Source organism: Triplophysa dalaica, chromosome 8 (genome assembly GCF_015846415.1).
Source record: "Triplophysa dalaica isolate WHDGS20190420 chromosome 8, ASM1584641v1, whole genome shotgun sequence".
NCBI classification, from domain to species: domain Eukaryota; kingdom Metazoa; phylum Chordata; class Actinopteri; order Cypriniformes; family Nemacheilidae; genus Triplophysa; species Triplophysa dalaica.
Window position 1 is genome coordinate 4,005,552 of NC_079549.1, and position 15,289 is coordinate 4,020,840.

Consider the following 15,289-nt stretch of genomic DNA (forward strand, 5'->3'; position numbering starts at 1 on the left):
GCGCCATGGCGGATTCGCTATTTACACGGCGGACAAGCCGTGCAAGAGCAAAGACTGGACGCTTCTCCAGAGAGGAAAGGCATCTACAGGACAAGCTGTATTTTTATCTTTATGTCCACAATAATCATCTTTTACATTGTACTCCATTTATTTTTTATATTTGGCATGCTTGTGTGCTGCTGTGCTTCCCTCTGTGTAATAAATAAAGTGAAAGCATTGTGGACCTGCACAGAGGCGCATTTAATCCTAACGCGCTCTTTAAATAAATAAAAAATATTATTACATATTATATTCTCAGTTCCTCTAAATAGCAACGTGCCAACAATGCGCCTGAAAACACCTCTTTTTTTAGACCAACACACCCATGGGTGCACAAATGAGCGCAAATGCATTTGCTTTTTAAACAACGCAGCGCAGGACTGGAAAGTGAGAACTGCGTCGGGCTGAAACTAGCAAAAACACTTGCGCCGGGTGTATGATGGCGCTATGATGTTATGTACGGTAAACTTCCACAGTAGCACGAAAGAAATGGACAGAAAATGCAAAACTGTACACATCTCTATGCGTTATTAAACATTTAAATTCATTCATTTATTTTACTTTAATTAAATTGAATACTGGGAAAAGGGGAAGTTTTTTAAGTGAACATTAAAGTAAACCTTTGGTAAAACACAGAGATTAAAAAAGGGAAAAGCTGGGAAAACAGCAACAAAAAAGAAATACAAAACAATACAATACAGAGCGAGAGAGAAGAGAAAAAGGTGAAGTGCATTAAAGCAGTCCACGGTGCTCCAATAAAAGGCTCTGAATGAGCAGAGTTGTAATCATAAAAAACTCCATCTATTCTGAGCCAGTCCATTAAGCAAGGCGGGGGGAGAGCGAGACAGTCCATTAAGCAGACCGAGAGGGGGGAGAGCCAGCACGTAAGAGAGAAACAAATGGCTGTACTTCAACTCGATAAAGCTCTATAAATGCATTCAACACACTGTAGAGCTACCGCTCTGTTCATATTCCATTTCATCTGAACATTGTGACTATTTTAGATGGCCATTTTATAGAGGGAGAAGAAAAATGAGCAAATGAATGAAAATGCAACAAAGATCGGTTATGAAAGAAAACAAAATAGTGGATCGATGATTCGGTGCTGGTTTTACTTCAGAAGGCTTAATAGAAAGAACCTTCAGCTACAAAAAATACTTCTCACAAAAAATTTGCAATGAAATTAGAACTCTTTGGTAAAGTGTGTTTTCTACCAAATACAAATTTGAGGACGCATGTGAGATATATATATTTTCATAGCCAAGATATTCTCATGTACTAGTGTAACTATGTAGAAGACCGTGTGTTGATTCTCTGAATATGGTTAACATTGCACAGTTTGTCTGAGCACCCCAATCAGTCCGACACCGCAACACAAAGCAATGATGTGAATTTGGGGCTGAATCTGTTTGTCAGACCAATGGAGGACCCGTTCAAAAATGATTTAAATAATTTTGCAATGGCATTTAGTTGCTACGGAGACATAAATTACACACTTGTATTGATATAATAAAGCAATAAGCCCCAAGAGGCAGTGGGTTACATTGCATTTTATAACGGCTAAGGGTGTTATATATATGCACTATGACCCACTGCTTCGCGGGGCTTATTGCTTTTATAAAAAAGTTAATCCATATGCGTAGCAAGGTTTAAAAAAATAACGTAAATAAATTATATTTAGGCTATGTAATGCGGTCAGTCGTTATATATCGGGGTGTTTTATAACGGCTTAGAACTCAGCCAATCAGAATCAAGGACCAGAACTGACCGTTTTATAATATTGATTAATGAAAAGAAGGTGATTTAAATAAACAATTATTCAATCCACACGAAATGACATGAAGAGTAGAAAATGGATCTAAGAACAGCACTTCTGACGATCATAGACCTAAAGACTTGCAATGTGTGATTTTACCATGGTTCTGCTGTTCAGATCCTCCATCTGAGGGGGTGCCAGGGCAGACTCACTGCTGCTCCGTACCAACAAAGGAGTACCTGAAACACACACACTTACTGATCAGAGGAGGGGTATTAGAAAAGCAGACACACAAACTACACATGTAACCCCTGCATCTCCTTTCTCATCACCATTTAAGAATTACAACCTTAATGATAATAGTTGCATATTACAAAATTTAACATCAAAATTGAATCTTAATTAATATATCTAGATTGTACAAGATTCAACAGTACTTTCTTTGGAAAAAATCATCATCATCTAAATCTACTTTTCTGTCCCTGAAACGGTGAGATAATATTAACCAATATCACAGCTTAATATCCATGATCCAATCAAGAGCCAATAGATGAAATCTGTTCCCACTAGGTCCGGCCAATTTATAGCATATTCATAATATATCTGAGGTGATTTAGCTGGTGATATAAAATAAAGCAACACTGTGATGAACACGGTTCTTTCGACTCCTCCAGGGGGGAAATCACTATATAACATTCAAAATCTGTTTCTTCCAGAAATCCTTCACATTACGTAGGTTAAATTACAAATGTCATTCCGTGCTTGAATAATTGACCTAGTGTGTTTCGTGACTGGACTGGTGCGTGTGTTGTATTGTTATGAGATCTGTTTCTCCAGCTCTGCAGCAGAAGCTGAGAGTTTGAACCCAGAGTTAAACACAGTTTACATCTCACTTATTCACACTTCACTGGAGCACAGGCCCGTCAAGCACCTTGTGTGAGAGAGGAGGGCAGAAATCTGACAGCGTTTCAAGAGGCTTTAAGGGAATATTTTGTTCTTTTCCTGCAAGCAAACAGCGGCTGTCTCCGTGTCAGAAGCTTTGACACAACGCTTTGTACATTCCAGTCGGCTGCTTTTCTCCCTTCCCGTTCGGCTTTTTCAGACTTGTTGGCTTCCATCAATAGTATAAAACGCCTTTAACTGCGCATGTGGGCCTGAGCTGTCAGGGCTCAAGAATACAGATCTGTCTGAGGAGATGAATCTGTATATATATATGTACTGTATATGTATGCCAACATTTATATATGAATATATGTTCAGTACCAATCATTCTTTATTCAGATTTATTCCACTTTATAGAATTATAATATTTTAACTATGGAGTATGACAATTGTAACTTTGGGAATGATGTTGTGACTAAAATCATATAAAACAAATAAACACTGTTTTATTTAAGCATATTCAAAGTAGCCACATTTTGACTAGAATTTGCATAAATTCTAATTCACAATTCCCCTTTTTTTCATGAAATATTGAAGCATTTATTGTAAATAGCTTATTATTATAGTCATTCTCTTTTTAAAATTTGTTTGCCCTCATAATCTTCAGTTAAATTCTCAAAATGCAATTCCGCCCTCTAGGCACTATCCATCTAAAATTCAGTTTTCAAAAGCGTTTCCAAACTTTTGTATGGTACTGTATTTAGAAAAAGATATAATGGGTAATAATGGAAACCACTGCTTCAACGTAAAAAAAACTTGATTTTCAAGTCAAGTCAGTCTATGGGTAACAAAACTCAAATCCCAAATAATTTGAATATCATCCACACCTGTCAATGATGTCTGTGTACATGCAATATACATCTAGCATTGATGCATATAGATCTGTTGGAGGGACAAATGTTCCTTTCACACCTTGGAATGTTAGAGGTATTGGAAACCAGGTAAAAAGACACAAAGTATTTGCAGACCTTAAGTCACTTGCGGCTGATATAAGTTTTCTACAAGAGACCAACATAAGCCAGATTGAACAGATAGGCCTTGGATATAACTGGAACTCACAAGTATTTCAGTCTTATTTTTCCTTTGAAGGCTAGGGGTGTTGCATTTTTATTTCCTGACCACAGTTCTACAAATATAATAATTGTATGCGATTTTAACTGCTATCTTGATGCTTATTTAGACCGCTCATACACTCAGACCTCTAATATTTTACACTCAGTCAGTAAGTTTCTTAAATCACTTATGTAATTCTTTGAATTTAGTTGACTTTGGAGATTGCAACACGCTAGATTACTCTTTTTCTTCCTCCTGGGCACAAAACATATACCAGAATAGATTTTTTTCTTAATGACTAAGCTTATTCCAAATGTGATACAGACCAAGTACAATAATATTATCTGATCATAGTCCACTTACTATGGTGTTACAGCGCGCGTTATCTTAATCAAACTACTTTTGGCGTTTGAACCCTGGGTTGTTGCTATAAAAACTATTTCATTCATACGTTTCTCTTCACATAAAGCAATTTTTGGAATTCAATAATAAAGGTGACGCCATGTAGAAGGCATATACTGTAGGCTATTCAAATCTCAGTCTGATCTTAATGCCGTCCTAAAACTGAAATATGAATACAATAATATTTTATGTGAGGTCAGAAATACACTTCTTAAAATAAAAAGTAAACAGTATGAGATGGGTGACAAGACTGAAAGGTTACTCTGCGGTCAGCTAAGAAGTATGCAGGCCAAAAAAGCAATTTTCTCAGATTAAATCAGCCTCTTTTGCACTGGAAACCAACCCGAAGGAAATTAACTTGTTTTCGCTTGTTTTCAGGAATTTCATAAAAATCTTTTTACTTCAAAATGTAATGGGCATGAATGCAGATATTACGGATTCCCTTGATACGATTGACAGTCGAAATCTTAGTGAAACTGCCAGAGTGGAGCTTTTATGTAGAGTAAGAGTCCACTATAGATGAAATTTTCAAGGCTATAAAGTCTTCTCCAAATTGTTAAGCTTCAGGTCCTGACGGGTTCTGTATTGAATTTTATAAAACGTATGCACACATAATAGCCCTGTTACTGCTAAGAATGGCAAATCATCCCTTCAAGAACAAATTGTTCCCAGATTCGCTTATGAGGCAAACGTTTGTTTGTTATTGAAAAAAGATAGAGATGGCACGGATCCCTCTAATCATAGACCGTTAAGTTCGCTCAATTGTGATCAGAAGATTGTTGCCTAAGTGTTGGCCGCCCGTTTTAAGTAAACACATGCATTCATTAATTCATCCAGATCAGACTGGTTTCACTTTGGGTAGATTCTCCTCATCAAACGTTAGATTTGGGCTTTGATCAGATTGAATGGCGATATTTATATTCAGTGCTAGACAAATTAGGTAAAACACTTTGTGCCTATGCTTTCAGGAAAAAAAAATTGCAATGCTTACCAATTTGGAGAGATCAGAATATATTACCGTGGGACCAGGCAGGCGTACCTTCTTAGTCCCCTATTATTTAATCTGGCCTTGAAGCCGTTGGCTATAAACATCCGGCACTGCTCTGCGATTAGAAGCATCACAGTCGGATGTGTAGAGATGAGACTCATTATATGCCGATGATTTGCTTTTATTTTTAAAAGATGCTGTTGACGCTTTTCCCCCATTAACGGATTTGATCAATATTTTTGGCTCTTTCTCTTGGTATTGAATTAACTGGAAGAAAAGCATCTTTATCTCTCTTGGCAGTAATTTCCTAATCATTTTTAGGAAGGAGAGTCCCTCTCCTTAAAATTGTGCGCAGTCACTTCACTTATCTAGGACTGGTTATTCATGTAGATCCAAAAGACATATTTAAACTTAATTTTATGGCTGCAATAAAGAGTTTTAAATCTAACACTGACAAATGGAGGGTCTTGGGATTATCACTAATTGGCCAAACTAATGCTATCAAAATGGTGGCCTTTCCTAGGTTTTTATATTTATCCCAGAATTTACCTATTTACCTTACAAAATCTTTCTTTAAAATTCTGGATTCGATTATATTTTCCTTCATTTGGGGATTTAAAATACAGTGTATCTCTAAGGCTCATTTAGAAAAACCTAAAGAGTTGGGTGGTTTGGCCAAGCCAGTTTTCCAACACTATTTTTGAACAGCAAATGTAAGAGCTCTGATGAATTGGAACTATGGCTCACAAATGGCTTTGATAAGAGTGCGGTAGACATTCCTAGCTGGATAGGCATTCTCTAAAAAAGAGCTTTCTCCTTGCATTACTATTATCCAATTTGAATGTTCCTTTAATAAAGAACATTACTAGAAATGTTGTAGTGCATAGCTCTTTTAGGATACTGAAACTGATGAAGAAATCTTTTGGTATTGTGCAACCATCCCTTTATTCTCCCATCAGTCAAAACCTTTCAAACATGGAACAATAAGGGTCTTACTAAATTAAATGATTTGTACACAGATGGCCATTTCTCTTTTTTTAGCAGCATTTTAGAATATTCAATCTTTCTCATTCTCACTTTTTCACTACTTGCAGATTCGACATTATGTTCAACAGGCTTTCTCTGATTATAGGATTCAGCAGGAGGAGTCTGGTTTCTATAACCTAGTACGACAAGCACCAGACTCTAGGCATCTGGTTACACAATTTGTCTCCCTGTTCTCTGTGCAGTTAAAAACATCTTGTGATCACATTAGGGTTGCTTGTGAAAAAGAGGCTGGTATTAACCTACCTGTTGACCTTAGGTCAGAAATCTTGGAGAGAAAACACAGCTGTTCTATCAATTCAAGACTCCAATTAATTCAATTTAAAATTGTACACGGGCTCCATTATCCCAAAACCAAACTCCATAAGATTTATCCAACTGTGTCTCCTATTGGTGATCGATGGTTGGGTGTAGAGGAAACATTATCTCATTATTTTTGGTTCTGTGCAAACCTTCAGAGTGACTGGTACAATATTTTCCTTTGGTATGCAGAAGCACATGATCAGACTTCCAGAATTTCTCCAGAAATGGAATTGGCCATCTTTGGCTATTCTGGATCAGTTTTCTCCTTTCCTTATTATTTACAGTTGGTAATAATGCCGGAAATGTTGGTCGGCCAAGAGAATTACATTAAGGGGCTGGAAAGCAAACGGTTCCTCCATGTTTTCAGAAATGGCTTTCTTTGATGGTCTCTGTTTTAAATCTTGAAAAAGTCTCCTAATATTTCTAATCTCCTCAACATTTGCACGACAACGGAAGTAAAGGATTGTAACAAATCTGTTATATTCTGTTTGTGTTCTGATTTTTGTCCCTCTCTGTGTCATTTGAATTTCATCTAGTCATGTTTTATATTAGTAATCTCGTCTGGCTTTGTTGTTGATAGAAAATGTATAAAAACAATATTGCAAAAAATACCTTTTTACATGATTTACAGTATATGATTTTTACATAAAATCATTAGCAGATTTTGAATCATTTGACATTACAAGGCTTGCCTTAATGGTTCCATAAAGAACATTTTACATCCGAAGGATCACTTACGTGTGATCCCAAGGGTGTTTCACATGGGAATCTACATGGAAGTCACACAAACAAAGTTTCAAAAACACAGGTTGTATGCGTATTTTCTGAGTTATTTCAATATAGAAGTCTAGGATCACATGAATAAACAACAAAAAATGAAAAAATCTAAATCCAAATCTGAGCTGCAAACTGTGATGTGATGTGAGCGGTGGCCAGGTAATAAAGTAAACCACACCTATTCTTAACATGATGCGGTTTAAGGTGCTTTTGTCTGCAGCACGAATACTCAAACACAAGTTATGTCTACATAAAATGGAGGGTAAAAGGTTGGTTCAATCATTCCGTAATAAATGAAGAACCAGAAATAAAAAACATTTTCTTCTACAAAAGGGGGGAAGAAACATATTCCTCTATTATCTCTAGGCCTCTCGGCCCTTAAGCTCAATGCTTCCAGCTGTTCCCTCACTTTCCACTTCGTATGGAAGTATAGGCTAAATGCCCCCCAGTGTTACCCCTCGGCCTTCCTTTCCCCATGAAGTACAATGGGACAATAAGGAGATACAGTCCACTCTCTGGCCCCCTCCAGACCCCCCGCTGTTCATAGACCGCCAATGTGAAGCTCCTCTTCATTCACTCAATTAGATTTAACAAACGGCCCAACAGTGGACCATGCCTTTATAATGCTGCACAAGGACCCTAATATAACAGCTCATGGCTATGAATACAAATAAACAAGTTAAACGTGAACAGAAAGAGAGGACATTGTGTTAAGCACAGATGCTGAACATGATTCATGTAATGCTGAATACAGATGCACCCATATAAAAACACAATCATTTTTGTTATAACTGATAATTAATGTAATAGCTGGTATTAAAGTATGAACACTGCTCTGCAAAAATGTTTGTACGCAAATTCAGTTTTGAGAGATCGAATTATTCCATTTAGTTATATTTGCTTGTAAAAGCTATAGGCTAGTTGAGCAAGGCGATAAGAGATTTCTGCAGCAACAAATTCAGCATCCAATACATTTATTTATTCATTTTCTGTCTAATACATACAATCCATAAATGCCTAAATAATATATTTATGTCTTGACATTAAATACATTGATTTAGTTTCTGTTAATAAAATAATTTGAAGACGTTGAGGTCAGTACAGGATAAGAAGGACAAATCACAATTCGGAAGGGGGTCCTTTGAATATTATGGCAATAGAGGTCCTTTGAGACACAAAGGTTAAGAAACACATTAATATAAATAAAAATATAAAACAGCCAAAGCTATTTTTCATTCACAAGCCATGTTAACACCACAACTATGCCAAATGTAGCACTACCTAAAATGTGTTTGTCCCAATACTCCCATAATTGTTCAGGTCCTTCTTGTTCTGTTATTATAGTGTATTTTATCACTGCTGGAACACAGCAACCATCCAATTCATAATGTTCAACAAAAAAGACCAATACACGCTTAGGTGTTTTGAACAATTTGATTTGATGAAATGTTCTCTATTATTAAGCTAACTGATCATTTAAATGCTGCTATTAGCAGAAATTGATCACTGCTATGTTGTGCAATACAATCTTTGTTCTTATGTGGCTTTTTGTATTGTCTGATTCTTTTTCTTCTCTTTTAACGAGAGTAAAGTTCCCTGTCAAGCAGGTATTCAATTCAGATGGCAGTCCCCCAAAGAATGTGTGAAAAGAAGCTAAACTTTAGCTGTAGAGGGTTTTGTTAGCATTATGAAACAGTCATCCTGAGTTCTACTCATTATAAGTGTGCAAAAAGCAGAAAGAGAGAGAGAGAGACTACAACTTGACTCTCTCCTCTCTCAAATCAAACGCCCCTCAGGTGTTTTCTACTGTAACGTGGTCAACCAAGAATCATCATCGTTGCAGTTTCATGGTATTATTCCCCTTTTCACTCCATATGTCCGTATGTAAATGTCTTTTAGAATATATTTAGATGCATTCAAATATATCTGCATATCAGATTGAGCTGCACAATAAATCATTTTTTGTCCCAAAACTGCAATTTGAAATCTAAATTTCATATTTCCTGTTTCTTTTCTTCTTCTATCTCTATAACCTGCATTAAAGGTCCAGCGAATTAAATGTTGCTCCATCTAGTGGTGAAGTTGCGAATTATAACGAACAGCTCACTCCACCCCTCCCTTTCGAAGCACTACGGTGGTGGACACAGGACAAAGATGTTGTCACGTCTTCGCTCCTTTGCTGAAGGAGATGATGCAATTACAAAACGCGTTCTGTAGAGCAGTTTGTCCCTTTAGGGCTACTGTAGAAACAACATGGCGAATTCCATTCAAGGGGACCCTCGGTGTATGTAGACAGAAAATGCTCATTCTAAGGTAATAAAAACATTTCATTATGTAATGGCTTAATACAGTATATTATGTTGAAATTCTGTCAATAGATCCTCCAAAAAAATGACACATTGGACCTTTAATACATAAAATGAATATAAAGATGCTATGCAATAATGCAACATTACCAAAAAGTACCACATAAATAAATTTTAACTGAACTGAATTTGCATGGTTTCTTTTTTTATTATTATATTTAATTATATAACCTAAAGAGACCAGTAGCTCTTAAAAAAAATCTGAAAAAGATCCAAACTGCTGAGCTCTAAACATATACCCAAAAAGGTCTCTACTAAAATGTGTCTACTGTTCAACAGCCCACCGTAAGCCATCTGGAGAACTCTGCTTCTCATTGTTTCAGATCTGAAAGCAGTTCGAGTTAAGTGCCGTTCCATGAATCATATTAAACAGTGTCGCACACCTCCATTAACCATCAGAATTAAGCAGCTACGTCCCACGATGACAAGGAACACGTGTGAACACGTGTGAACACCTGAAGCACAATTAAAAAGACTGGCCTTCCTTCCCATAACTCCTCAACATCCATCACTCTCAGTCATGAGCGATTAGCCTTACATGATGGCTTCAATGGATGTGCGTTAGACTCCAGTGTTGACTGATCTGGCAGCCTGAGCTTATTTCTCAGTCTTACTTTGCTTCAGATGGCGATGCCCTTATTCCCGCTGGTCGGATGAGAGCCGGAGGCCATTAAAGGAGGGTGTAACGGATGGCGTGTCGGCCAGGAGATGAGTGTAGATTTACACTCTGGGATCGGGCAGATGGAGACGTGTAACCAGGGAGTAGGGAGACGTTAGGCGCTAGGTGGTCTAAAACTGCAGAACTGTGGGTCATTGCTCATCGCTGTATGTCTCTATCTTTATCTATCTGACACTTTAAGATGAGCCATCTCTGTCCTCCTCTCTTGCGGTCATGTATACCAAAACAAGAGAACTACAGGCAATAAAGCATATCATTTACATCGATTACAGCCAATATTCTAAGATATCTTTATGTTTTCCTCTGTGCATGTCATCAACTCAAATTTGTTGTTTTAGAAATTATGGAAAAACTTTATAAGCTGATTTTTGTCATAATGATTAGAAATTAACTAAATGTTACAAAATTACCAAATGTCAATGGACTTCATGACAAAACTACGATTCAAATCTGAATATTCCTGTGTATGAGGACATAGTAAAACAGCAAACAGACTGTTGAAGACAAAGTAAAATGCTTAAGCGACACTAGAAAAGAGATCTGACCTTTGGATTTCAAACCCCTTGGGTCTAACCAAACCCAAAGAAAATATATAGACATATGTCAAAAATATTTGTAGGGTCAAGTATTGATCCTGATTAAAAGAACACCCTGGATGCACTTAAATCTGGAGCTATTGATGAAAAAAAATCAATGTTCCTTTCAATCTCATTGTTCAAAATATGTTTTAGCAGTAAATGGAGTGAACAGAGAGAGCTGTGTACAAACACACAGTAAAGAAGAGAGTTTCCTCTGTGTTTTGAATAAAAGGTCTGGTTAAAGTAAAAAGACATATCAGAAAAAACACATTCAGCAGTGTTTAAACAACCTGGTTCTTCTTTTAACACGTTCACCTTACAGAAAAAGATGAAATAGTGGCATTTATCTTGAGTTACACTGACACTATTGCTGGCACTTGCATCAGCATCACTTCACTACGCTCTCACACTCTGTATCACTGAAATCACTTCATTTGATGATCGAGACACAATCACAGTGCCAATCAAATCACTCTTTCACAAAAAAGCCCAATTACACCAGTCCATTCTGATTTAATCATTTAAGGAACTTTAATGAAATATTTTATTACATTTTGTTGCATTTCATTCTTAATGGCACTTAAGGGCTGCGTTGGGAATAGAAAACTTCTGGAGCAGTACTGAATATTGTGCAGTACACATTGTATTCAAGTTAATATTTTTTTATAGTAAAATAATGTACAAAAATGAGTTATGCAGCAAGGATTTTAATGATCTCATCACTTTGCAAAAAAGGCAGTGAAATCTTTTTATTGGAAATAAATGAAAGATTTTTATTAAAATGAAAAAAGTCGTCTTGGTTCCGTCAAAAAAGACATCACCCTTTAGAAAGTCGCACTTGATAATGAAAGATCAAATCAAATATATTGCATTGTGGGTAGGGCTCAGCAGAATGACGGAATGTGCCATTACCACAGCATAAAATGTCAACTGTATGAGATTTTTCTATTCCGTGTTCGAGGAATTGAAATAAGTAGGCGTGGTAAAATCGGCACGCTGCAAGTTGGGAGTTATGATGAAAAAGCATGAACGCTGGTTTATAACTGGACATGAAATGTGAAATTTCAAAGATTTTTTTATAGATCGCAGCTTTCCGTTAGGAAAAGCCGTTTACTTTCAGTATTAATGTTATTAACCACGTTCAAATGTCATGAGCAGGCAATTCGGTTCAGTCATTTGTAAATATGTCATATATGTTATTAAAAAACATATTTATATTTAAATAGTCAAAAAACCTGTAAAATGTATTAGCTGCATCAGGGTAACATGTGAGTTTAAGAGGTTGTTATCTTGGAATAACAACCTGCAAATGTCGCGACTGGCCAATCAGAGTCAAGCATTCTAACGAGTAGTGTAATACAATTGATAATAAATCTAAAGTAAATTTTCTTAACTTGCCTACATTTTATCTATGGTGAGCATTCATATGCTCTGAAATAAATAAATAAATTAAATAAATCTAAGAAAATGAGATATAACATACAGAATTATAATGGGAGATTGTTCCTGTGAAATAAAATTACTCATTCCAGGAAATAGATTTTTGGTCATTCCGCCCACCCCTAATTATGGGTTACAATAATCCACTCAATGTGATCTGTATTTTTGCAAATATAATATGACATTGTGCTATTCTGAAGGTTTTGTGCTCATTAGCCGTCTTCACTTCTGATTCTTAGATAGTCTTTTCAGAACGGACTCTGGAGATTTTGAGCGTATCTCTGTAATAAAAAGAGTTCATGAACTACAACAACTTTAATATGGGTATTTCATTTTTATCTTCTGCCTCTTTAGTCAGAAAGCAACTTTTATGCATTCTTGTGCTTGTTCACAAAAATGACAAAAAGGTCAATGAAACAAAGAAGTCAATGTGCTCTTAACTCAGACAAAATGCTGCATTTATTATTTTCAACAATATTCCCCCTCATGTTATTTAAGACCTGTAAATGACTTTCTTCTTCAGAACACAAAAGAAGATAATTTGAGAAATGTCTTGGTGGTTTTGTGTCTATATAATGGAAGTCAATATGGTTCGATGCTGTTTGGACAACAACGTTATTCAACATATCTTCTTCTGTGTTCTTTAGAAGAAAGACAGTCATAAAGGTTTGGAATGACATGAGGGTGAATAAATGATGACAGAATCTTAATATTTGCTTGAACTATCGCTTTAAACGCTATCTGACTAGTCTAGAAGACCTCTGGCCTATAAAGCTACATTCAATTATCTTCTAAGTACATATCTATTTTGGTATTTGGTTTGAAGACAATGTTTTGTGTGCACTTAAAGTGTAGCTGACAACAGGTTTAAGAGAACAAGATTTCTGCACATTATCATACAGCACCAGGACCGACGGGAGTTTACAGTTATGTCACGTTACAATTCATAAACATGTCAGACGTGATAAAAGTGCACAGGTTTGTCTCTGTTTGAGATAACCCCTCTGCCAGGGTTCGTCACGCAGACTGAGCGATGATTTTAACCACAAGGCCTCAGGTGACACTTGCCAGATGCCCGGCAGTGGAAAAAAAGAGCACTGAGGTAAAGCATCTACTTCCTCTCTCCTTCACCGAACTAGTCTTAAATCACAATCGCTCTCTCCCGCTGTCTTTTTCTTTCATGCTGTCCTGATTCTTTCCATAGCATGCCGGCTTCTTCTCCTCGCTTGCTGTCTCGCCCCTGGCCCATCTCACGCCTGACAGCATGACAAATGCTGCTTTTGACACTCGGCCGCCACTCGGCCTGGTTTGGATTAGTCAGAAGATCGCTGCCGAGATGTTTACACTGCCCATCAGTGTCGGCACTTAAGCAAGGTCAGGATGGAAGAGAAAGACCTGCAGCTGATCGGAAAAGGTTGAGAACAGCAGAGATTATTTACAACAGCAGCTCCTAAGGGACATGTTACCCACAATCCAAGACCAACAAAGAGATCCTGAGGTTAGAGAAAGTGTCAGTGAAGAAAAACCTAGAGAACTTCACAAGTATTGAGCCATCTGTCTCAAAACTTGAAATATTAAGAACAAAACCGAGAGTCCAATTAAGCATACTCGACTCCAGTTCTCAAGGGGGCGCTAGAGCTTCTTTTACATTTATTTCATTAAATCTATTAAATAATAATAAGTGGAAGGGAAAAAGTCATTATTTACTCACCCTCTTGTCATTTCAGATCTATTTGACTTTCATATTTCTGCAGAACACAAAAGATGTTTTGAACAACGTAGGTAACCAAACAATTCCTTTGTATGAACACAAAACCATTGAGACATTTCTCAACATACTGTATCTTCTTTTGTGTTCTGAACGACATGAGGCTGAATAAATGATGACAGAATTATATTTTTGGATGAACTATCCCTTTGAACATCTCAGTCAACATCTCAGTCACATACTTGTACAGTAAATTATAACACAAATACATCCAATTTAGCTTTGTTTGATTCCTAACAATCACTCATCTCACATTTTTACTTGCGCAATTGAAGTGATATACAAAATATCTTTGCAGACTGGTTAAATTGAACCAGTTCAGAAGGACGATTCATAAACAGTCCGACTTTCTTTCCATCTGGCCAGTTTTGCACATAAGCTGTGGACTCCGCTTACAATTATTCAACAATGTCACCTCCTCTCAAAATGAGAAACATTTCCAATTTTCACATCTCAACTACTTCCCGCTGAAAAATGCTGAGCAATTTTAACGTTTCTCAAACTTAATGTTAAAAGTGAGAAGCGTGAGTGATGAGAACTGTCTACAGACTGCTCCAGTGTGACAAACTAATTAAAGTCTTTCACTTAAAGTCTCTGGGCTTTAACTCAAGCATATGGCTGCCAAATAACCAATGTGTTGAATGTTTAACTGTGAACGTATCCACACACACAAACCTTCATGGAAAAAAAGTTCACATCTTGTTACTGATAAAACAGATATGAAGCAAATGCAGCAATGTCTGCAGTAATACAACAGAATTACTTTGATACAGAAGATGTGCCATTAAAGCAATAAATAAAAAGCTGCAGTATAGGAGGGTAGAGTTGACACATGTTAGCAGCTGTATTTATTGCCTTGTAGAAATTGAGTTACACATAACAGCCGATGATGTCATCATTTAGAAATCCTCATCTCAAACGTTTGAGATTTCCTTTTATACAACGCAAACAGTGATGGCTGTCAAGCTTTTAGATTCAGTTTTTATTTTAATTTATTTAGTCATCTATTTGTCTGTTTTAGAGACCTTTGGAGTCTTATAGTCATGGGAAAGCAATGCTGTTTTCTTTTGTTTTTGGTTAAACTATAACATTTTCTTAAATATATAACACTTTTTAAAAATTGAACTGGCATTGTGTTCAAATTTCCAAAAGTA

General features: G+C 36.5%; 1 protein-coding gene across 3 annotated transcripts in view; it reads right to left on the reverse strand.

Annotated features, from left to right (window-relative positions):
- The window catches only part of pard3bb (par-3 family cell polarity regulator beta b), a 303,484-nt gene that overhangs the window by 228,312 nt on the left and 59,883 nt on the right, over positions 1 to 15,289 (reverse strand). For all 3 annotated transcript variants that reach the window (XM_056755104.1, XM_056755105.1, XM_056755103.1), the window contains exon 5: positions 1,955 to 2,034. In XM_056755104.1, coding sequence (XP_056611082.1) covers positions 1,955 to 2,034 — 80 coding nt within the window. The remainder of the gene's footprint in view (positions 1 to 1,954; positions 2,035 to 15,289) is intronic.